The sequence below is a fragment of the Apis mellifera genome, linkage group LG4 (genome assembly GCF_003254395.2).
Source record: "Apis mellifera strain DH4 linkage group LG4, Amel_HAv3.1, whole genome shotgun sequence".
NCBI classification, from domain to species: domain Eukaryota; kingdom Metazoa; phylum Arthropoda; class Insecta; order Hymenoptera; family Apidae; genus Apis; species Apis mellifera.
In genome coordinates, this window is record NC_037641.1 from 13,047,597 (window position 1) to 13,072,547 (window position 24,951).

The 24,951-nt window shown below is 43.2% G+C and overlaps 1 protein-coding gene across 20 annotated transcripts in view; it reads right to left on the bottom strand.

Moving 5' to 3' along the window:
• Positions 1-24,951, bottom strand: part of LOC408770 (protein turtle) — a 111,294-nt gene that overhangs the window by 25,961 nt on the left and 60,382 nt on the right. For 10 of the 20 annotated variants that reach the window (XM_026440469.1, XM_026440458.1, XM_026440456.1 and 7 more), the window contains exons 2-5: positions 22,102-22,146; positions 9,953-10,132; positions 9,531-9,844; positions 3,614-3,747 (exon numbers count right to left, since the gene is read on the bottom strand). In XM_026440469.1, the coding sequence (XP_026296254.1) occupies positions 3,614-3,747; positions 9,531-9,844; positions 9,953-10,113 (609 nt within the window). In that variant the 5' untranslated portion in view covers positions 10,114-10,132; positions 22,102-22,146. Of the gene's footprint in view, positions 1-3,576; positions 3,748-9,530; positions 9,845-9,952; positions 10,133-11,598; positions 11,732-19,638; positions 20,756-22,101; positions 22,147-24,951 lie in introns of those variants that run through there. The other 10 variants (XM_026440459.1, XM_026440457.1, XM_026440462.1 and 7 more) reach the window with 5 other exon arrangements.

The window sequence follows — 24,951 nt, forward strand, 5'->3', positions numbered from 1 at the left end:
GTTTCGAGAGAAAGAGGAAAAAGAGAAATTTTCCCCGTTAATCGCGGAATTATATTCCCGGGGAAAGGAGGCACTGCGGTACATTCGAAGCGTAAAATTGGTTGTTCGAATTTGTTGTTTCGAATTCGCTACGAATTTTCTCCCCTGGAAAAAAGAAAGAAAGAAAGGAAGGAAGGAAGGAGGGAAGGAAAACACGCGATTTTTATCAAACGCAGCGCCGAAAGCGAGAGATGAAATTGGTCCACGTTCCACGTTCTCGCTACCTACCTAATTAATAATTCCCGTTCGAGACAAAACAAACCCAGGCCGGGAAAAATAACAGGCCGAGCTTCAACGTAGGATTTTACGTTTCTCTTGTTTACGCGATCGGGGAAATAATTGGCCAGTTTTTTTCCTTCCTTTAATTCGTCGTCCACGCGGTGGAGAAAAATATTCGAGAGGGCGGGAAACCTGCCAGGGGGGGGGGAGACCAAGTCTCGCAAACTTGGGTTTCCCGTGGGGATGAACAGAGAAATTGAATTGCAACGAGAAAGAGAGAGAAGGGTTGTATCCCTGCTTTTTCTCGAGACGCACACGCGTGTCTCGCCTTTTTCTTACGCTCCTCCTCTCCACCTCGTCGCCTTCTCTCGACCCCTTTCGGCAGAGAAGAGCGCAAGAAAAAACTCGCCTCGTTACCCTCGCTCCGCTGCACCCATCCTCGCGTTTATTTTTTTCTTCAGTCTTCTGTCGAGGCGCGAGCCAAAAACTTTCTCCTTTTTACGTTCTCTTTGGAGAACGTAACCGGCTCGATTTTTCTCTCTTTGTAGTAACGTTTACGAAGTTTTGTAAATGGACTAGTAAGATCTCGACGGAGATCCACGGAAGGTTCGTTCGAATTAGCAGACACGATATCACATATATATAAAATGTATATAATTGGATGAAAGAAATTAATCTTCGTATAAAAAATGTAACAATTGTACTGTTTTTGAATGTTTTCGATAAATCGAGAGAAATATTCTGTAAATTTGTCAAGAAGCATTTAAATCGTTGCAAATTATTATAAATTAAAGTTAAATTACCTTTTTCCATTTTATAATTTTCAATCTCATCGTTTTAAGTTACTTTGTCAAGTTATCACTCTCTCGACTTATCTGTCGAGGATAATCAAGATCCGAGATATATCGCGCTCAAAAGTTCCAATCACAAATATCGTACAAATTTCTCTTTTTCATACTTTTACCTTCCACACGCTTTTAACAAATCCCCAAAACTGCAAACTCTGAAAATAATTTCGTCCAGCTATTATTCCCAATTCTTTCTCTCCTCTCTATTCCAGGGAAAAACGAAAACGAGAGAAATTCGTGGAAACTCGTACGCAACAACCTTTCCAAATCCCTAATGCCTTGCCTTTCATCCAGCCAACCGAGAGAATCGGCAAACAGCGCGTACGTGGTTGCATAGTGGAAGGCGCAAGCCACGACGAGACGAAGCGATCTCGAAACGCATTTCTTTTCGACGATTCCACGCACCGTAACCCCTCCCCTTTGTTCCGAAACAAGCGCGCCCCGACTTTTGCTCACGAATCACGAGAGAGACAGGTGGAAGAGAAATTATCGTGTCAGCCGCAGATTTATAGCTCGCGTAAAAAAAAAAAAAAAAAAAAAAGGAAACAAGACTCCTCCATTTCGAATTTCCAATTCGTCTCTTCCTACCCACAATACTTTTCGCTCCCTCGTTCGTTAATTAACCGCGACTCTTGGCCTTTGCCTTTCGAAAGGCTGGCGAATTTATTCCATTTGCTCGGAAATGGAACAGGAACACCGCGGCAATCATCGTCGCATTGGCGGGATCGATCCGGTTAATTAATTACACGGAGGATGGACGCGCAGGGTTTGCACCCGGTCAATATTGAAACGACGGTTAATACGTTTCTCTAAACCGCCCGGTAATCGAGCCCCCCTCCCGTTTAATAGCAATCCCAAGATCCGAGAGAGGGAGCAACGAGTCAAAGCACCTTTTCCAAAACTCGAGTCTTTCTCCCTCGACTTGGAAGGGGAGAGACAAGTTTCTTCTCTAGGCTGGAAAGAAACTACGGCATGCAAGGTGCTGAGAAACAACCTGCCTCGCCCCAACGAGAAACAGAACAGAACAGCTGTTTTTTTTCCAACGAGAAAATGCTAAGAAAGCTTTCGCTCGGCTGCGGCACGTTTATAGAGATCATGCATCGCGCGCTGGGCCTCGTCGATCCTTCACCCTTTCTGTAAGAGGAAAGGGTCAGACCAGGCCCGCTCTCCATGCAAAAGCACCAGATGTTAGAGAGACAGAGACGTGAACTTTTCTCCATTTCCCCGCCTTCGAGAGGAACTTACCCCTATCTCTCTCTCTCTCTCTCTCTCCTTCGATCGAAATTTCGTCGATCTAGGGAGAGAGAGAGAAGGAGAAGGAGGAGGGGCGTATTAAAGGAAGAAAGAAAGGAAGAGAGAGAGAAATAGAGAGAGAGAGAGAAGAGGTGGAAAGGGGAGTTTCTCTTTCTCTCTCGAAACGGTGCAACTGTTTCGATAACAGATCGAGGAGAAAGGGGAGGAGGAAAAGATTGTTGGCGCGTCCAATTGTATCGCGGATGATCGACAGGATTCAAAGTGCGAATAATGAGAGAGAGAGAGAGAGAAACGATATATATATAGAGGGATATATTATAGGTGGTTGAGAGAACGGATGTGAATGAATTGGTTATTAATAATTATTGTTATCGTTGTTGTTATAGTTGTAGTTGTTGTAGCTGTCGTTGTTCTCGTCGTCGAATTCGACGTTGTAGAAAAAACGTTCTCTGCCCTCTCCAGTCCGGATCAGATACACATAATATATATCGAGTGAAAATATAATACGAAATAATATTCATATAATATACGGTATACAAAAAAAAAGGAAACGTTGTATATATATATATATATAAAATCGAGAATACTACTACTTTGAGCGGGTATCCCGAACAAGGATATTGGGAACGAGAGGCGCGTCCCGTTCGCCGTCCCGTTCGAAATCCCAAATTCAAGAAATACCAAAATACGAATCTCGAACGAAAAAAAGAAAAAAATAAAAAGGATAAAAAGAAACGTAAGCGTAATTAAAAAAATATATATATATATACATATATGTACGTATATATATATTTATATATATATATATATAAGACAATTGAGAAAAATAATCATCGACAATCACTGCGATATGCTGCAAGATACGTAATGTGTGCTTCACGGGGCCCCACTTCCCGTCGCCGTTTCCCGTTTCTTCTATCACCGCGCTCCACGCGACAAAGCGGCGACACCGCTCCTCCTCCGCTTCCTTTCGACATTTATTCGCGAAGGGAAATAAAAAAAGAAAGAAAGAAAGTTTCGACAAAGTTTCGACAATGACGAAATGGGTGGAGGAGGCGCGACAAGAAGAGCGAAGAGGAAGAGAGAGAGAGAGAGAGAGAGATCGATGAGAGTCGAAGTGAGAGGAGGGATGATGCGAGAGATGCGACGGCGGTGATGGCGGAACGCGGGGAATATCGGTGGCGAGCGTCGAGTGGGGCCCACGTATTTAACTCACGGATATAGAGAGCAGAGGGTATCTTCCGATATCGTACCGCATCTCCTACCTTCTTCTCCCATTGGAGAACGTAGGGCACTGGGTGCTCACCGGGGAACTCTACGTGACAGTTGAAGACAACGCTCTCCCCAAGGATCGCCGTAATGTGCACCGCGTCCTGGTTGCACAGACCTGAAACATATTTCCAACATCTTTTATTTCGATCAACAATCTTTCCACAACGCTTCGATCGAAAGCTAGTTTTGTCATAGCTAATTTCTGCTGCCGAATATTTAACCAATAATGGCAATAATCGATTTTTATATTTAGTCTCCGATCCTCAAAGATTGTGGCTAACAAAAAGTGCGGAGAAATGGTCACCGTTTCGTTGATAATTGTCTCGAGAAACCTCTTATTCTGTATAGATACGTCGAGGATAATGTAAACAAAGGAGAAAGGATCAAGGAAAAACGCCACCTTCGACGCAAACGAGGAAAGAGAGTGTATCCTATATAGATACGTGCATCGAGGATGATATAAACAAAAAATGCCATTTTCGACGCAAACTAGAAAAGAGAGTGTATCGAAAGAGTGTGATCTCGTTGATAATTGTCTCGAGAAACCTCTTATTCTATATGATATATGTATCGAGGATAATGTAAATAAAGGAGAAAGGATCAAGGAAAAACGTTACCTTCGACGCAATAAGAAAAAAGAGTGTATGGGAAGAATGTGGTTGATAATTGTTTCGAAACCTCTCATTCCTGCATCTTATCCATTATAAATACGTGCATCGAGGATGATATAAACAAAAAACGCCATCTTCGACGCAAACTAGGAAAAAGAGTGTATCGAAAGAGTGTGATTTTATTGATAATTGTATATGTATCGAGGATAATGTAAACAAAGGAGAAAGGATCAAGGAAAAACGCCACCTTCGACGCAAACGAAAAAAAAGAATGTATCGAAAGAGTGTAGTCTCGTTGATAATTATCTCGAAATCTTTCATTCCTGCATCTTATTTTATATAAATACGTGCATTGAGGATGATATAAACAAAAAAAAAAACGCCATCTTCGACGCAAGCAAAGAAAAAGAGTGTATCCTATATAGATACGTGCATTGAGGATAATGTAAACAAAGGAGAAAGGATCGAGGAAAAACGCCACCTTAAACGTAACAAGGAAAAAGAGTGTATCGAAAGAGTGTGGTCTCGTTAATAATTATCTCAAGAAACTTCTCGTTCCTGCATCTTATCCTATATAGATACGTGCATCGATTCATAGACTAATCTACTATATACTAGTAGTAATCTCAAGAATTTTCCTATCTTTTATAATTATTGTATATTTATCCTTTATTAGATTTGTTAAATCTGATATTTTTAATTTTATATATCCAAATTTTATTTTTCTTAAAAATTGGAACTTTCCCTTTTCATTTTTGAATAATAATTTTCTCTTATGAAATAATAAATTTTTTTAATGTCAACATTGATTAAATTTATTCCAATTTATATAATAGTTTCAATAACTAAAATTAATTCGTGAACTTTATTCTTTTTAATTGTAAATAGAATATATATTTCATTTTATGCAAATAAATTTTGATACGCTAAAAAAATTATTAGCATGCTCAACAATTTTCAATTCATTTTATTTTATTTTCATTCTAGATTTAAATAAAGATATATATTTGTTATTTTAATCATTTTATATTCAATTAATTATTTTTTATCAATTAGATTCTTAAATAAATTTAATATTCAAAATTTTCATTTTATATTTTATAATAAATATCAATTATATACATTTTTAATTTGACGTAAACGAAAGGAGAAAGGATCAAGGAATAACGCCATCGAAAGAGTGTGGTCTCGTTGATAATTATCTCGAAATCTTTCATTCCTACATTTTATCCTATATAAATACACGTATTTACATATGTGCATCGAGGATGATATAAACAAAAAACGCCATCTTCGACGCAAGCGAAGAAAAAGAATGTATCGAAAGTGGTCTCGTTAATAATTGTTTCGAGAAACCTTTTATTCTATATAGATACGTGCATTCAGCATTAATGTAAATAAAGGAGAAAAGATCAAGGAAAAACGCCACCTTCGACGCAACAAGAAAAAAGAGTATATCGAAAAAGTGTGATCTCGTTGATAATTGTCTCGAAATCTTTCATTCCTGCATCTTATCCTATATAAATACGTGCATCGAGGATAATATAAACCAAAAAAAACGCCATCTTTGACGAAAGCGAAGAAAAAGAGTGTATCCTAGATACGTACATTGATGATAATATAAACAAAGGAGAAAGGATCAAGGAAAAACGCCACTTTCGACGCAACAAGGAAAAAGAGTATAGTCTCATTGATAATTGTCTCGAAATCTCTCTTCCTGTATCTTCTTCCATATAAATACATGCATCGAGGATAATAATATAAACAAAAGGAGAAAGGATCAAGAAAAAACGCCAAAACGAGGAAAAAGAGTGTATCGAAAGAGTGTGGTCTCATTGATAATTGTCTCGAAATCTCTCATTCCTGCATCTTATCCTATATAAATACATGCATCGAGGATGATATAAACAAAGGAGAAAGGATCAAGGAAAAACGCCACCTTCGACGCAACAAGGAAAAAGAGTATAGTCTCGTTGATAATTGTCTCGAGAAATCTCTCATTCCTGTATCTTATTCCATATAAATACATGCATCGAGGATAATAATATAAACAAAAGGAGAAAGAATCAAGGAAAACCGCCATCTGTATCCTTTCCACGCGCGTGGAACAAAGAAGTAAAACACACGAAACCGGCGGTCGGCCGAGACACTCAAATGAGAATTTTCGAAAGAGAGAGCGCACGCGGTGAAAAGCGCGAGATTGTCTACTCGCCCGTAGGAAACAATGCTTCGAATATCCGCGTCTGGCGCGCATCCATCGAAGAAAAGAGAAAGAATCTCCTCCCCCTCTTCTTCTTCTTTTACTTTCAGCGGTTTCGACACGCGATAGGACAGGCGTAACGAGATACGTCGCCACTTTCGTCGTCGAAATTCTCAATCACCGGCGAGCCGTGAAACGAGGATCCATTCGCGGCTCGCAAGCCAACACGTATCGCGAGTTAATCGACGACGTCGTCGTCGTCGCCGCCGCTCGGGATGACGCGGAAGAAGCAATTAACGGCGGGTTAACGAGCATTCTCCCGTAGACTAACTTTCGCTTCCAGTATATATATATATATATATATATATATATATATATAGATTTTAATTATTTAGCGTAATTGGACGGTGTTCTCGGTTAAGCGGAATACATATATATTTATATATCGGGCAAGTGGGTGAACGGCCTCAGCTTTGACCCAGCAGCGTGGGGGTTTATCGGGCAGCGAAATTGTCGAGCAGAGCGAGAGAGAGAGAGAGAGAGAGAGAGAGAGAGAGAGAGAGAGAGAGAGAGAGAGAGAGAGAGAGAGAGAGAGAGAGAGAGAAAGAGAGGTGGCACGAAACCGCGGTCCAACTTTTTTTTTTTCCAACCAGGCTGCTGGATCGATCGCGCGCTCGTCTTTCGTCTCCGCGTGGAACGGACCTTTAGGCACAAGGGCAACGTACCCTCGATGAAGAAGAAGAGGAGGAGGAGACACGAGACAGTTTCATCGCTCGCCATCTGGGCCTGGTTCGAAAGGAAAGCGTGATCGTTGGCGAGCGGATGCCTCGAAGCAACGCGTAATTTATAGCGGCCATATGCCGTGCCCCGACCTCCCCCAGAATCCCGGCAATCTCCAGCAGGAATTTAATCGCCATCGAAACGCACCACCGTTGCGCGGCTTCCCCTTCCTTCCTTCCTTTCCTCCTTCAAGCGAGATCCTTCGTTTTCAAATTTTTTCTGATGCTCGAATCGATTTATAATAAACAAATTCGGTGAAAATGAATTAACATATTCGATGGAGAAAGTTTTCTGATTGAATCAACGTCATTCGTCCATTCGACTACTTATGAAGGATGCTGTGATGGTTGGAAAGATATTGCACATTTATTGGTGTAATAAAATGGTTGAATCGTTATGAAGGGAATAGAGAAATGGTTTGTCAAAGAGATTATTCGAAGTAGTAGTCGGGACAAAAAGTTGTTGTCCGCTAGACGCTTCCATTTTTCTTTTCGAACGTTGGAACGAATCAGGGCAGAAATTTCTAACAGTTACACTACTCGGCGAGAAAGATTGGAAAGAAAGTAGAGTGGAATGCGACGATGGAAACGAATGATGCGGAAGATTATTGTTGCGTGGCTCGAAGGAGATTTCGTTGGAAACGTAATTAATTTTATTTTTTTCTCAAACTTTACTTTAATCTCTTCTTTGGAAAATCGCGATCCAAGGGAGAGATTCCTCGAAAAATAGCTTCGATTTTCGATCTGATCGATTCAGATTATTCGAAAGAGCGAGAGACGATCGAGTTTTAATCGCATCGATTCGTAACGTTTCCATACGCGCGTCATTAGCAGGATGGGCTCCGCGAGTTTTCCAGGGCGAGGAAGGGGCCGGAGTTTTTAATGAAATTGTTTTCGCCGATGAAACTAACGAGCGTCGAAAGGGGGGTGGTGGTCGTGTTCCGTGCACGCGAATTAAAAAAGAAAAAAAAAGAAAGGAGGAGGAGGGGAAACAAGCTTTGGAACGAGCACGCATCGACCGTGTTGCCTTTTTTTATTCGCCTCGTTCCGGTTAAATCGGTTAAATGCGACCCGGCTTTTCATACCTCGCCCCTTTTCACAATCGCTACACCGATTGTCGAAAGATAGACTCTGGCTTCGATCTTTCTTCTCTCCACACGATCTACCTTTCCGAGTTTTCCATCGTGATTCGAAGAACGAGAAGAAAATCGAAATGGTCCCATTCGATTATTATTTACCAATTATCAAGAATAAATATCCACATCTACCTTTCGATCCACGTTCGTTCCATCATGATTCGAAGAAGAAGAAGTGAAAAGATAAGAAGAAACATGGAATTGTACGAATGGAAAATCTCATCCGATTATTATTTACCAATTATCAAGAAAAGACGTCGAAAGGTAGAATCTGGTTTCGATCTTTCTTCTCTCCCTTTATTATTTTCACACCCTCTTTTTCATCGAGATTAGAAGAAGAAGAAAAAGAAAAGGGTGAAATTGTACGAATGGAAAATCGAAATGGTCCCATCCGATTATTATTTACCAATTATCATGAAAAGACATCGAAAGATAGACTTTGGCTTCTTTCTTCTCTCCTTTTATCATTTCCACATCCTCCATCTACTTTTCCATGATTTGAAGAAGAAGAAGAAGAAAAGGGTGAAATTGTACAAATGCAAAATCAAAATGGTCCCATCCGATTATTATTTACCAATTATCAAAGAAAAAGACATCGAAAGATAGACTTTGGCTTCGATCTTTCTTCTCACCCTTTATCATTTCCACATTCTCGATCTACTTTTCCATCGACTTTTCCATCCACTTTTTCATCGTGATTAGAAGAAGAAGAAGAAGAAGAAGAAAAGGGTGGAATTGTACGGATGGAAAATCGAAATGGCTTTGATCTTTCTTCTCTTCCTTTATCATCTCCATACCCTCTATCTACCTTTCCATCGATTTTCGTTCCATCATGATTCAAAGAACAAGAAGAAAATCGAAATGATCCCATCCGATTATTATTTATTAATTATCAAGAAAAGACATCGAAAGATAGACGTCGAAAAATAGACTTCGATCTTTCTTCTCTTTCTTTTCTTTTCATTTCCACACCCTCGATCTACCTTTCCATCGTGATTCGAAGAACAAGAAGAAAATCGAAATTATTTACCAATTATCAATAAAAGAAGAGAGCTCGAAGAGATCCGTTATCCCACGCTAATCCATACAGACTTAAAGGTGGGTGGAAATAAAAAGAAAAGAGAAATGTTAAGAAAGTTTAGATTTGGGGGTAGAGAGAGAGAGACACGTACCTGGCGTAACGAAAAGCACGATGCCGAGGAGGAGGGTCCTCGTTGCCACGTCCGCGATCCACCGTAAATCCCCTCGACGCCATCGAAGCCGATGCCTCTTCCCGCTCCTTCCTTCCTTCCTCCCGTCCTGATCCGCGCCAAAGATCCTCGCCCCGCGCGCCGACGAACCGATTACGCCTGATCCGCCGCTCCACCACCTCCTCCACCCTCCTTCCCCCTCCTCTCCATCCTCCTTCCTCCCGTCCTGCCGTCTGCACGCCCGCCAACCTGTGCACGTGGGCTGACCGGAGGCCAGAGTCGCTTGCAACTCGACTCTGCCAGAGTTAGAGAAATTTTTACAGAAATTTCGTCCAGTATTGTTTGTAATTGAAAATAATGCAAGAGGGAAGAGAAAAAGTAGAAAAGGATGAGGGAGGAGTCACCTTTCTTCCTGGTCATCGGTGGCGTCGTGGCACGGTCGGGAAGCATCGCGCCTTAGGGAACGAGGAGGACTCTGGGGACGACGAGTCGTGGTTCCCGAACGCCTCGTGGACTCGAGCCTTCGCCGGAGGTCCGTGGCTTGCAGCCCTCCTCCGCCCCCCATACCCCCGCTCCCATAGTACCTGTAAATCGAAAGAAACAGCGGATTTATTCCATCGAGCAAATTCCCAAATTCCTTTCTTCTTCATTCGACGAACGCAAAGAGATTAATTGGAAAAGGAAATAATTTAAAATGGAGAAAGGAGAGAAACTCGTCTGTATGTAATTGAAAATTATGCCGAATATCGAAACATTATTGTTAGTTTGTAAAGTGAATTTTATTTGTATATAACAAACTTGAAATGTAGAAAAATGTGCACAATAAATATACAGTAATATTCAAGAATACTTTAATTCGTGAGTTTGAAAATGTGCATGTACTGTTTATTAGAGCTCAAAATCGAGCAGAGCGTTAACAACGGGAAAAGCGAGACGGTGCTGCCTCCACTCCGTTTGTATTTCAATTAAATCGAACCGAATCCAATAAATTGTACCTAATCGCCTATTTCCGACTCGCGTGTGTAATTGCACGTTTCGATAAACAGCGGCTCTACTCCACGTTGCATTTCTGCGCCGAGCTACTCAATTCGATAGTCTCGATCGCTTTTCTTTCTTCCCCTTATTTTTCAACGATTTCAATTCGAACGGCGACTCTTCACAGCCACTTGGAGTCACGTGTATGATCTTATGTATCGCAACTTGGATTAGTTCGAATTTGACGCGATATTTCGAGGGATATTATTTTCAAAGGTTGAATGGGATAATTCGTTGTCGAACGAGATTATTTCTACTAGTAAAGGGATCGAGAGAGGGGGAAATAAGAATGATCTTGGCGATTTATATTCCACGAATTTTCTCTCCTTGAAAAAAGACACGTAAAGTATCGAAATTTAATTGGAGGCTTAATTGAGTTAGCTGAGAAATTCACCGAGCGTACGGAAAATTGCCTCGAGTGATCGGTTAAATTTCTACCTAACCGACATTTATAACTTGTATATATTATACTTTGTGCAATGAATGATCACTTTCGATTTGCGAGAATAATTTTGGAAAAGATTTATCAATTTTAAAATAATTATTGAATAAATACTTTGATAAAATAATATTTTAACAAATATGATTAATTTTAATAATTACAGATCGAATGAAATTGGAAAGAAAGTTTTCTACTATTTCCTTTTACTTTGATTTTAAATCTTCGATCAAGTTGGCGTTAAATTCCATTGACTTTGTATATAATTTTAAATCATGAATCAGGACGATTGAAAACATAATGGACAAGAAGCAAATTCGAACAATTTTCCTATCCCAGGAGTTCCGTTGAATTTTATTCAACCGGAATAACAAAGCTTGTTTCTCTTTATCGTCTTTATTTCGATCGATAAAGTTTTGCTCGAACGTAATAAGACACGTTAGATTTGAATTAAATTTAAAGTTAAAAACCGCAGAAAAAAAAAACTATACCTGTTACGAAAAAATTAAAAAGCTTCCGGAATAATGGATCGATTAAAAAAAAATCCTGAAACGAAACTCGCGATAAGACACTTACCCCTGCCGTTCCGCCACCACTACCGCTGCCCGGATCGTCCGTTCCCGGCCCCAATTTTCACGAGCCTCGCCACTTCTTCACCCGCCGCGACACCCCCACCACCTTAGCCTCCGCGGCGTGCCACTGTCATCACCTGCAAGAGAAAAGAGGCAACGAGCATCGGCCCCCCTTTATTACACGTAATTTCCAAAAGCCAAAGTGGAAACGGTTTCCCCCGTTCTCGATTGAAATTCCGCCCGGCGCGGGATCGAATCGATTAGCGAGATACGTGCTCGGATGCACCATCGGGGGATCGGCTCGATTCCTGAGGGAGGGAGGAGAGGGGGGATCGAATCGAATCGAATCGAGTCGAGTCTTGGAACACAGAGGATAATTATCAAACCGTCCCCTTTGAACCCGCCTCGTCGAATTATCAAATCGAATCGAAAATTTCACAGAGAGAGAGAGAAGGTTGATTGTAATCTCGGGGTTTGGGATCGAATTCGCGATTATCGCCTTTTCGCGCACCGATATTATTCGTCGCTTTCGAGTACACCGTTTTCACCGATCGCACGTTTTCTCGTCGATGAGAGAGGAGGAGGAGGAGGAACAACGGCACCGTGTCGTCCATCGCGCAATTCCAGCGCGTCACAACTCGGCCTCGTGTTCCACGGTTATTAGCGCCGAGCCTGTGGGATTCACCGATGTTCTCTCCGTTCCTCTCCGTGACGTTGTCGATCGTCACGAAATCTACCGAATTTATAATATAGTATTTCTTTTCTCTCAATCTTTTTTAAAAGCTTCGATTTCTTCTTTTACCGATCGTCGATAATATCGATTTTACGATTACGAGAGAATTTTCGAGCGATACACAATACGTCGGATATTTGGCTCGAAATGTATATTCTGGACGCGTTGGAATTCGATCCAATTGCGAAAAAGAGATCAGTATCGAATAGCTAACTGAAAATTTATGTTGTGTATATTTGAAAAGTGAATATTCAATATTCGATATGGTGAAATTGATAGGAAAATTGATCCAATTAATACGCGTAAACCATGGAATTGCTGTAAAGAAGATTGAGCCAGATTCTATCATTAAAACAAAAGAACGAATTTAAATATTCAATCGTTTGAAGAATAGTAAAGTAAACTAGATTTTAAATTATTAGTAATTAAATAATAATGTTTTAATGTAAAACCTGAAGAAACAAAAATGAATTTAGTAATGCAATTTCTACAGGATTAAAAAATTTAACATCTTTTGGTGGTTACGTTATATCAATTACGATATTTGGAGAAATTGACGAATGAAAAAATGTTCATGAGATAAAAAATATTAGTTCTAATAAATAAAATTATTCTAAAAATTCTTTCTCGAACAACATCTCGGAATCACAATCTTGAAATTAATGTTGGATTAATTAAGTTTAAAATTACCAATATTGAAACTGATCTGTAAATTGCTGTTCTGATCAATGTATTTATTAATCTAAACGATAAAATAATTGGCGAAGAGAGAAGCGTTAAATCGTTAAGAGCGTTCACGGGTAATTCGAGGCTGCACGTTCGATCGATGAAAATTTTTCCATTCCCGCGACGATTGCCATTCAAAATTGAAATTGCGCCCGGGTATATAAAGTTTCCGCGATATCGATCCAATTACCGATGCCGGCGGTATATAAAATTCGCGCCACCGTCCAAATTCCCCCTTCTTAATCCAATCCTCGTATCTCCATTCCTATCCCCACCTTCGAAAAATTGAAACGTTCGCGTTTCATCGATCGCGACCACCGCAGTTCCAGTTTTCTTCCTTTCTTGGAAAAGAAGGGAAGGTTCAACTCGGTTGGCGAGAAAGAAAGGGCCGGTTCGAGGATCCGTGCTCGCGTCAACGTCGACCCTTTCGGCGGCCTTTCAGCGGCCGTCCATCCGTCACGAGATCCGTTGCTCGCGTGTCCTCGCGCCGCAGTGATGAGCACGTTAATTATTACCGCCAAGGCTCCCTCGCCAAACTGCAGCCGCGATAGAATTGCACGCGTAAAAGGGAAGGAAACGAAACCGAGGTCGCTCCGCTGTGAAAAGGATCTTATATTTTTATCGCGCCGATGTTTGCTCCTCTTTCCAAACTTTCTTCTCTCCTCCCTCTTTTTTTTTTTCTCTCTTGAAAGAGAGAGAAAATTTGGAAGCAGGTGTTTTTCACGATAAAGAAATTCTTTTTTTCGAGATTTGGATTCCTCGAGTTTAATTATTAAATCTACCAATTATATCAAGAGTTTCGATTAAACGACATCGAAACCTTCCAAGCAAAATATCATAAGGAACGATCGTCTTATATTTTTATTGCGCCGATATTTGCTCCTCTTTCCAAATTTTCTTCTCCCCTCCCTTTTTTCCTTTTTCTTTCTCTCTTGAAAGAGACATAAAATTTGGAAGCAAGCGCTTTCCACGATAAAGAAATTCTTTTTTTCGAGATTTGGATTCCTCGAGTTTAATTATTAAATCTATCAATTATATCAAGAGTTTCAATTAAACGACATCGAAACCTTTCAAACAAAATATCATAAGGAACGATCGTCTTATATTTTTATCGCGCCGATATTTGCTCTTTTTTCCAAATTTTCTTCCCCTTTCCCTCTTTTCCTTTTTTTTTCTCTCTTGGAAGAGGGACAAAATTTGGAAGCAGGCGCTTTCTACGATAAAGAAATTCTTTTTTTCGAGATTTAGACTCCTCGAACGAGTTTAATCATTAAATCTATCGAGCCAATTGTATCAATAGTTTCGATTAAGCGACATCGAAAATCTTCCAAGCAAAATATCATAAGGAACGATCGTCTCATATTTTTATCGCGTCGATGTGTGCTCCTCTTTCCAAATTTTCTTCCCCTTTCCCTCTTTTCCTTTTTCTTTCTCTCTTGGAAGAGATATAAAATTTGGAAGGCGCTTTTCACAATAAAGAAATTTTTTTTCGAGATTTGGACTCCTCGAACTAGTTTAATCATTAAATCTATCGAGCCAATTATATCAAGAGTTTCGATTAAGCGATATTGAAACCTTCCAAACAAAATATTATAAAGAACGATTGTCTTATATTTTTATCGCGCCGATGTTTGCTCCTCTTTCCAAATTTTCTTCTCCCTTTCCTTTTTTCCTTTTTCTTTCTCTCTTAGAAAGAAATTCTTTTTTTCGAGATTTGGACTCCTCGAACGAGTTTAATCACGCTGTGCCGATTAAATCTGTCGGATCAATTATACTTCGATCGAGTTTCGATTAAGTTTTCTATTTTTTCTTTTCTCTGCAAACTTTCGGGTTTTATCCTATCGAAACCTTCCAAGCAAAATATCATAAGGATTGTCTTATATTTTTATCGCGCCGATGTTTGCTCCTCTTTCCAAATTTTCTTCTCCCCTCCCTCTTTTCCTTTTTCTTTCTCTCTTGGAAGAGGAACAAAATTTGGAAGCAGGCGTTTTTCACGATAAAAAAATTTCTTTTCCTTTCTCTTTCTCTCTTGGAAGAAGGACAAAATTTGGAAGCAGGCGCTGTCCACGATAAAGAAATTCTTTTTTTCGAGATTTGGATTCCTCGAACGAGTTTAATCATTAAATCTACCAATTGTATCAAGAGTTTTGATTAAGCGACATCGAAAATCTTCCAAATAAAATATCATAAGAAACGATCGTCGACTCAATGGGGTTTCACGAACTCGTCCTTCGATCGAGTTTCGAATCTTTTATCGTTTATTCGTTCCGCGAGATTATTCGTAACAAGAGATTCGACGACACTGGATTACTCGTCCGAGAAGACACACGGATTAAGAGGGTTTTCGCCGAGGGAAATGAAGGGGAAAAGGGAGGAATGGACTTTAAAGCGGAGGGCGTTTAAGCTCTCCGCCCAGGGGAACAACACCCTGCACGCAAAAAGATTCTCTTCTCCCTCGATCAAATACATCTCGACTCGTTTCATTCCCGCGCAATTTATTCCATGCTAATCCTGTCTCACTCTATATCATCCTTCCCGTATTCCGTGCAATGGAATTTGGGATCGAAAACAAAAATTCTCCCTGGAACTATACTGTCACAGCGTGCTGACCTATATCCATACGTCGTAATCTCTGTCCCCATATTCGACACACGTATATATATATATATATTTATTTCGAAATATAAAACTGGCATAGTCGAAAGCAGTGCCTTTACAAAGCACATAAACCCTATGGAGAGTAATTTCTTGCTGCAACTTTGGTCTCTTCCAAAAACCATATCCTCCAATACTTTTCCCTCTCGTTATTTTTAATACATTAATTATTAATACATTATTATACATGCTCATAATACAATTATTAATACATCCTCTTTTCTCTTCTCCTTAACCAAAGCGAATCACGAAAAGTTCGAAAGACGAATCGAAATCTCCTTCGAGAAAAGGAGGGTGGACGCTAATGTTTTTCTCCCCGCCAAGTTTAATTAAAACGAAGAACGAGAGAGAGGGAAGGGAAAGAAAGCGGTTTGCGGCGATTCGTGCGTGGCAGCCGCGACTGCACCTCGTCGCCTGCACTCGACCGCAAAATTGCCGGCGTGGAATACCGAAACGCGCGACCAGCCGTACAGGCATCCCGGCGAAACGATACCCGAAATAACTGAAACTTTTGCGGTCATCCCCCCCTCCTCCCCCGTCCATTCCGCCGTCTTCCATTCCAAACCTTCCGCGATTTCTCCCTTCCCCTTCCTGCACGGCATTTCTCGCGATTCCGTCGAATCCATTGTCGAGGGTTTGGACGAGGCATCTAGAGAGATGCGGCGAACGTGGGCCGAATGTGGAACAGATCCAAAGTCGTCTCATCAAGTTTTCACCGTTGCTGGAGCCTCGTTTACTTATTCATTGGTTTACCGAAACGAAACGACTCGGGACAAGGGGTCACAAGGTCGATCGATATATCGCTACCATCTTCCTCCCGAGTCGAAGATCCTTCGATTTTGAAGCCTCTTGCAGAGACTCAGAGATTCTTCCTTATGCAGAATTATCTTCGAGTGGAAAAGAACGTTGGAGGGGGTTAAGGTAATGGGTAAATGGGCCGTATTCGTATAGCAAAGAACGAGAAGGATCGATGGAGTATCGAGCTTAAGTGAACGAGGATGGCCGCGCTTAAGCGTCTACGAGCCGTGTCCAAAGCACGTGGCGCCAACTTACCACCCGAGAACCGACCAACTTTCGAGCCCGCTTTTAATACTCGACGCTGCTCGTAAGAAAGAGCACGTTTAAATTCCGCTTAAACGCTCGTTAAGGTGGAATTGGCCGCCCCTCTCTCCACCTCGCAAGATCATCTCGCTCCAACTTTCGAACAACGCCCCGGCAGAGAGAGAGAGAGAGGGTTAGAATCGACTAAGCGTTTCCAAAAAGAGATTTCGATTCTTCGTTGAGGACTTTTAATGGAAAATGTTTCTCGTGGGCGAGAAATCTAACTCGAATCATGATCGAGTTGAGAGAAAGAGAGAGACAAAGGGTTAGAATCGACTAAGCGCGTTTCCAAAAATTTCTAAAGGAGCTCGATTTTTGGTTGAGGATTTTTAATAGAACTCACAAATGGGAAATCAAACTCGAATTGCGATTGAGTTGAAAGAAGCAGAGAGAAAGAGAGAGACAGAGAGTTAGAATCGACTAAGCATTTACAAAAAGAGATTTCGAAGGAATTCTTGGTTGAGAATTTTTAATTGAACTCGCAGGCGGGAAATCTAATTTGAATTATGATCGAGTTTTAAGAGAGAAAGAGACGGGGTTAGAATCAACTAAGGGTTTCCAAAAATTTCTAAGGGAGCTCGATTCCTGGTTGAGGATTTTTAATGGAACTTACAAATGGGAAATCGAATTGCGATCGAGTTGAAAGAAGCAGAAAGAAAGAGAGAGACAGAGGGTTAGAATCGACTAAGCATTTCCAAAAAGAGATTTCGAAGGAACTTTGATTCCTCGTTGAGGATTTTTAATGGAAAATGCTTCTCGTGAGCGAGAAATCTAAGTTGAGGAAGAGAGAGAAAAACAGAGAGTTAGAATCGACTAAGGGTTTCCAAAAAGGGAACTCGCGAGCGGGAAATCAAACTCGAATCGCGATCGACTTGAGAGAAAGAGAGGGAAGCACGCGCGGTTGGGTTGCGCGCGATTGAAGCTTTTATGAGGATCGATTTTCCATAAAGCAACGCGTTCCCGTTAACCCGGATAAATCTGCGAGGGGCACGTCTGCACGCGAGCCACGCGCAAATCGGCCTTCGATGGCCGACGCGGTTTCATCGCACTAGAAGAAGAAGAAGAAGAAGAAGAACTCATCCCCTTCTCCCGTTTACTCGGCGAGGCCAACGTCGAAATTTATTTCGTGCGGATATTTTCGGACGGCGATCGAAATTACGAAAGTCGAAAGTTGGAAACCGGACCAAGGTTATCTCGCGTTTCCATCCCTCCGTATCGAGTCCTATCCACCTGGCGCATAGCGTGCGGGGGACGAGGCTCGACGAGACCTTCAACTTTTGCCCTTACGAATTCGAGAGGGAACGTGTATCGCGTGCTTGCAAATCGGGAGTACGAATCTCTCTACGAATTTCGATCCGCTCGAGGGATGTGACGAGATAAGGATAGCCTCCTAGTTTCGACGCTGTTGGTTTCCAACGTTCGATCGATCGCGAAAGAAAAAAGAAAGGAAGCTCGACGAGGCAATTTCACGTTCGACGGATAACGAATTTGGTCCCGTAGACACCGGTGACCGCGATTCCGCGGCGACAGCACTTTTTTTCCTCCTGTATCGAGAGAGAGAGATGGAACGAGAAATTTCTATCTCTTTTCTTGGTAGAAATACTTTGAACGACTCGAACTATTAACGATATTGGCCGAGTCGAATCGATTTTTACCGTATTAATTAAATCGGGGAGACTGCAAACGACGGAATAATTATTTCGAGCACGCAATAAATCGCCGTTACAAATTTAAGTATACCAAATCTGGTATTATTCCTCCATCGATCGAATGGAAAACCCCCGATTCTCGAAGGGGGACGCGCAAATAAGCCGCGAAAGATTGGACGGCGCGGGCAAATTAGACGGGAAATTGATAGCCGGCGAGTTCGTAAGTCGCGCACGAGGGGCGACGGGGCGAGGTTTGCGCGTGGTTGCCCCGATCCGACGAACCGTGAACGCGCCCCGTTCCTGCGTTTCCTGCCTTGCCGATACATCAAAGGAGCAATGAAATCAAGCGTGCCTTCCACCGCTATTCCGCAACATCGATCCCCGGACCCGGTTCGATCCGCTCCCGCTTTCGATCGTTCTCCCCTTTAATCTCCCCCTCCCTCCCCCCAAACTTCCCTCCAAGCGGAAGGAACGAAGAAGCAGGGACTCGAATCAAGGCCGGAATTTATATAATTCTTTTTCTATAGCTTTTTATAGAAATAAATTTAATTTATTAATTTTTACATTAAAAATTTATGGGATAATTTATAAATTTCGAAGCTTCTCCTTAAAACCGGAACCTTAACCCGCGCGCGAGAGTCCGGCGTGGAACCAGGCAATAATTCTTTTTCTAGCGATAAAATTATCAATATCTAGCTTTTTATAGAAATAAATTTAATTTATTAATTTTTACATTAAAAATTTATTATGGGATAATCTATAAATTTCGAAGCTTCTCCTTAAAACCGGAACCTTAACCCGCGCGCGAGTAATTCGGCGTGGAACCGGGCCATAATTCTTTTTCTAGCGATAAAATTATCAATATCTAGCTTTTTATAGAAATAAATTTGATTTATTAATTTTTACATTAAAAATTTATTATGGGATAATCTATAAATTTCGAAGCTTCTCCGTCCCTTAAAACCTTAACCCGCGCGCGAGTAGTCCGGCGTGGAACCGGGCCATGTGCGCCATTCGATTCACACGTAGTGGAGAGGAGAGGAGAGGAGGCAACGTGCGGATAGAAACAGGGACGATCTTTTCCCGTCGCGGTTTCTTCTTTATCGAGCGATGGAAAACGATACAATACACATATATATACATATAGAGAGGAGCACACAACGGAGGTGAGAAAGCTTACCAGGAGGCGCCCGGTAAATCTGGTATCCTCCGTTCCTTTTCTGGTGACCGGGGTGTGGTTCCTTCGCACACGGGTGGGGCCCAGGATCACCCCTTGCTCAACAGGATCAAGGACTTTGGTGGACTCGATTCGGAAACTTGCTCGTCTCCGCGTGCATACGCGTACGTAGAGAAACGAGGCAGAACCGCGCGCGTGTATGTGTGCGTGCGTGCGCGACGAACGAGGAAAGGGGACGGAGGAAGGGACGCGTATCGGGACGAAATTTCGAAAAGGAACCGCGGAAAGGAGGAAGCTCGCTCGCGCGCGCACGTGTCTTTCCTTTCCTTCTCCTTTCCCCCCTTTCCTTTTTTCACCCGTCGATCCGAGCACGGGGAGAGCGCGTTCCGGGAGGGCGGGAGGGGGACGTGCGAGGGCGATTGGAAACACGGGGGGGAGGGGGTCGTCGCTGGGGGATCGTATCGGGTCGGACACGCGCGATCCCTGCCTTCGCTAGGACATCTCGCGATCCGGCGACGGCCCATCCGACGACGATCCCACAACCGCTTCTTCGCTTTATCCGCTGCTCGCCTTCCCCACTGGACTGGCCGCCTGTCGCCTTCCTACCAGCCGCCTTCGGTCACGTGACGCAACACCGCGCGTGCTGCCACGACCGTGCCGTGTCACCATCTCCCCCGCGCCATCGATTCGCCTCGCTCCCGTCCACCAATTTCCAACATTCGCTCGCTCGACGCCTCGCCTCGAGTCGCTTGTCACCGACCCGATCGATCCAACGCCCCGCGAGATCTTCCGTCCTCCCACCTCGAGTCTCGACACCGAACTTTTCCACGATCCACTCGACGATATGACTTCTCGTCGTAACAACACCACACTAGATATCTCCACTCCGCGGTCACAACACAACACGCGAAACGGCGGAGGATCGCGCGCACCGCCGCGTCAACTTTCCACCTGAACGTCCACCGCGATTCGCGCGCGCGCCAAGATCGCACGGGAGGGAAGAGAAAAGAAAGAAACGGCGGAGAGAAGAGAGACGGCCGCGGCCCGTCACGGAGTAGCGGTTCGACGACGTTGGACCGCTCGGCTGGCGGCGGTGCGCGGCGCCATCACAGTGCGTTGCCTCTCGAGCGCCACCAACGCCCCCACCAAACAACCCTCTCTCTCTCTCTCTCTCTCTCTCTCGCCGCTTCCACTCCTCCTCCCTGCCTCGGCCCCACCAACGCAATATTGATCGGGCGGAAGGGCGGCATCCAGCCTCGTAACGACTTTCCAAGGTGCCCCGCCGCTCTTTTTTCTCTCCTCTTCCCATCCTGACGGATCATCTCCTATCTTTACGAAACAAATTCTTCTATACTCTCTTTTTTTAAGAACAGGATAACCTGTCGCGGATTGTTCTCACAGCATGTAGAGACTTTCAAATCTCTCCATATCGACGAACAAACGTGTATATATATCGGATATTAAAAAGTTTCGAGGATTAAACGCGGCTGGATTAAATTTTCGACCCAACGGAGAAGGAACGAAGATCTCGAGTCGAAGAATGGCGAGGAGGAGCAAGTTCTCGCGAGGTGGTGAAAATTTCGCGCCTCGCCGCTATCCAAACGCGCCAATCCAACTTTCGCGTTATTCCAACTTTCTGGAATACGCTCGAACGAGAGAGAGAGAGAGAGAGAGAGAGAGAGAATGATAACGTTGGAAAACGTGGAGGAGAGGGTAATGGAGAGAAATCTCGGTGATACTTTCGAGACGAAACGCGAGTCATCGAGTAACGTTTTCGTTCGATAGAACGCATTCCCTGGGAGAGAAGGAAAAGTTTATCCTGAGCGATTCCCTGAATAACATAGGCGTCGCTTCACATCTAACGGAGAAACGAACTGGTAAAAGGAAAGGAAAGAAAACGTTGCGTTCATGCATATGCAAACATCATAAATTTATACACTCGCCTCGTATCTTTGTTCAACCTCCCCTTTTTTCCCATCCCCAAAAAGAAAATACAAAAACTGGAGGCTGGAGAACAGGGACAAAAGGAGTTTGGGGAAAATCGAGGCCGAGTCGGAAAACGTTATTGTTATTATGTTACGCGCGATAACATTAACCCTTTGCGCTCGAGACAAGTTCGAATTTCTTAGCTGAAACGGTTCACATGTGCAAATTAATTGTGAAACTTTTGTATTCTAATATTTTACGTATCTTTAAAAAGGAAAGAATATTAAAGTTTAGAGAACAAACCTCTTCTTTTCTTCCTTTTTAACGAATAGAAATAATTTCGATAATAAAAATCGAGCTTTGAAAATAATACTTTTATCTCGCCACTATCAATTTAGGGATAAAAGAAATCCAACAGATAATATATTACTCTACCCTTTACAAGATCAAGCACAATACCGTTCGAATCCAAGCGCAAAGGGTTAATATAATATAATAAAAATTGTCATCTTTAATTTTCGAGGGCGGTCTCAAACTTACCCCTCGAGTGTCCGCTCGGGTGCAGGGGGAGCGCCGGCTCGGGATCTGAAACAAGAAGGTTTAGTTTAGTATCCAGGTTCGGGATATACGAAGAAACTTTTGCAATTTACAGCGTGGAAAATTGGCCGTAAGAACGATCGCGTGACCGCAACCGAGCCGTTCCGAGGTCGGCGGAAGCCGAGGGGAGGATGTTGGCGCGCCCTTCGAGATGGTGCGAGTCTCGCCTGGGATGGCCGTTTCTCTCGGATCATTCGAATTTCGATCGATATCGAGTTTCTTTCAAACGCACTTTTGGGCGTGAGCGATATCGTCCTATTTATCGATTCGAATCTCCTAGAAATATTTCATGGAAGAAACTTGACAAACGATTATCAGGAGGAAAAGGATGAGAAACGTAAAATCGTTTCTTCATCGAACTCCTCTAATTCGAGCTTGTCTATTAAATCTCCGTAGAATTGTGGAAGATCTGGATATCGTGAAAGCAGAGGTCCCTGGAAAAATTGCCGACTCCAAATTCTAATCGTCGTCCTCGAAAAGTGACGGGCCAACGATTGTAGCGAGTGCACTCGAGAAGCGCGAAACGCGAACAGGTTTGGAGAAAAAACCTGGTCCGATTTCAATTTAATCGTTTTCCCGCCTCACTCTAGAGAAACTCTAGCGCCAATACCTCCGCTCCCTTTTGTTCTTCTCGCATGCTATTCTCGTATGTACGTTCCGACCAACCGATGGTATTAAGCGGCGTAAAATGGGCGGCGAAAACCCATTTCACGCACAGCGTCGCGAGTGGCACAATGGCGAATAGACTGTTCGCTCGATCGACCGTGACCATTGACGAGGAATCGATAATGAGCGATAAATTTCGAAAAAAAAGAAAGAAAAAAAAAGGTTCGAGAAGATCAATGGTAAAAATAAAAAAAAAAAGTGGCAAGATCGAGGGAGAAAGGATAATGGAGCAGTTCTAATTTTAGATAAATCCATCCGTCAGCCTCTCCAGTAGTACACGTAACAACGCGCCTCGAATACACGTCGGCCGCCTAATAATGCGCATCACCGGTTCTCGTGGCGCGTACGTTCGATGTGCGCGGTGTGGGGCTCGTGCATCGAATCGTGCTCGCCGGGAAATCGATGTCCCACCGGACGGTACCAGCCCGATACCAATCGCCCCAGGCCACGTCCAAAGGATTTCGGTTCAACTCCGCTAATTCTCCCCTCCTTTCCTCGCGGCGCATCGTTCAGTCCCTGCGCTACGCGATAAATACGAAAAAAAGAAACACGGAGTTTCTCCGTGAACATTTTCCATGGAATTTCGCGCCACTTATCTCGTTTGCGGATAGAAAGATAATCCCGTGGACATCGATCCGAAGGTTGGAAAAATTATCGGAGAGCGGAAGGAAGGAAAAAGGGGGACGACGACGACTCGAACGAACGTTTCATTTGGACGGTTGACGTGGCCGGAAATGGGAAATGGAGCTCGAGGCCAGCGAAGAGCAGTGAAATGCAAATGAACGGCTACGACGCTCTGCTCCTCGAGGATTTCGCGTGGCTACCGTGTGCGCGTCTCGCTGCTCGATCCATGTGCGACTGAGAAAAGTGCGGCCACCGCGCAGCCGCGACGCGCAGTTCAGTGAAACAACCATGAAACTGCACCGGAACCCGTTACCCGACGTTATGTGGCGCGACGCGCATAAACCCACATCCCGTCCAATAATGCGCGCAGATTAATAAATATCTCCACCATTTATACCCGCTAATTTCGTTTATTAGCTTCCATCGTATATATCGGGGCCGTAAAATTGGGCAGACGTCGATGCTTTACACGTTCCATCCTAATGAATATCCCCTCCCTCGCGTATCTGTGCGCGTCGTTTACGCGTGAAATATATACGCGGCGTGAAAAGGCGACTCGATCGAATTATCGCCGGCTCGATGCCCGGCGAAAAAAGATAATTCCTCGAAATTTAATTTCAAAGTCAGCCGCGAGGAACCACCACCATCGACGGAATTAACCGGTAGAATTCGTGGCAAAGAATTCGTCCCCGTAACGTACGTCCCGTTTTTTTTTCTCTTTCTCTCTCTCGCGGCAACTTCTCTCTTCCTCCATCGATCCCACCGTGGCTCTCGCGAGTTGCCGCGCGTACGTGGCTAAAGTATATCTATCGCCAATCCACTTTCCACCCGATTAACGCGTACCTAGGATAACAAGCTTTATTAATCAGTCTAATGAAAAGCAAAGTTATCGAGGGCGAGATGGGGCGAGGGAAAGTATGGCGACTGGAAGGCACGGGACATGGATACGGACACGATACTCCGCGTCCTCCCCCTCTCTCTCTCTCTCTCGGAGTTGGTTGCAATTCGATTCGGAAGGGCTTCGTCGGTGGATTCCACGGAGACCGAGTTTGGAACGGGGCGAGGAGGGAGGAAAGAGTAGGACGGAGTAAACTGGCTCGACCACGAGTTTCCCTCCAACTCCCGCAAATTCCACGGTATTAATTTATCTTCGTACCTTTAGTTCCCCTTTCCCTTCTTCTTTCCTCGATCGATGCGATGCGCTATTTCCCCCCTCTCTCTCTCCTCTATACTTATATTTATTTATATTATTTTATTACATTATTGTCTTGCACGATAATAAAGGACTCGAAAGACGAGAAATAAAATATTGACTACTCGTAAATTTCCATACGCGAGTCCGCTCCCCTCCGACGTTCACCGCTCTTCTTTTCTTTCGGGCAAACCAGACGCGGCCCCCTCCACTCTCCTCCCGCTCGGGGTGAAAGTGAGTATCAAAGGGGGTTTGTACCTTTTACCTCGGTCGCTCGAGTGTTTACCCGCGAACAATCGCCGCGCGATTTT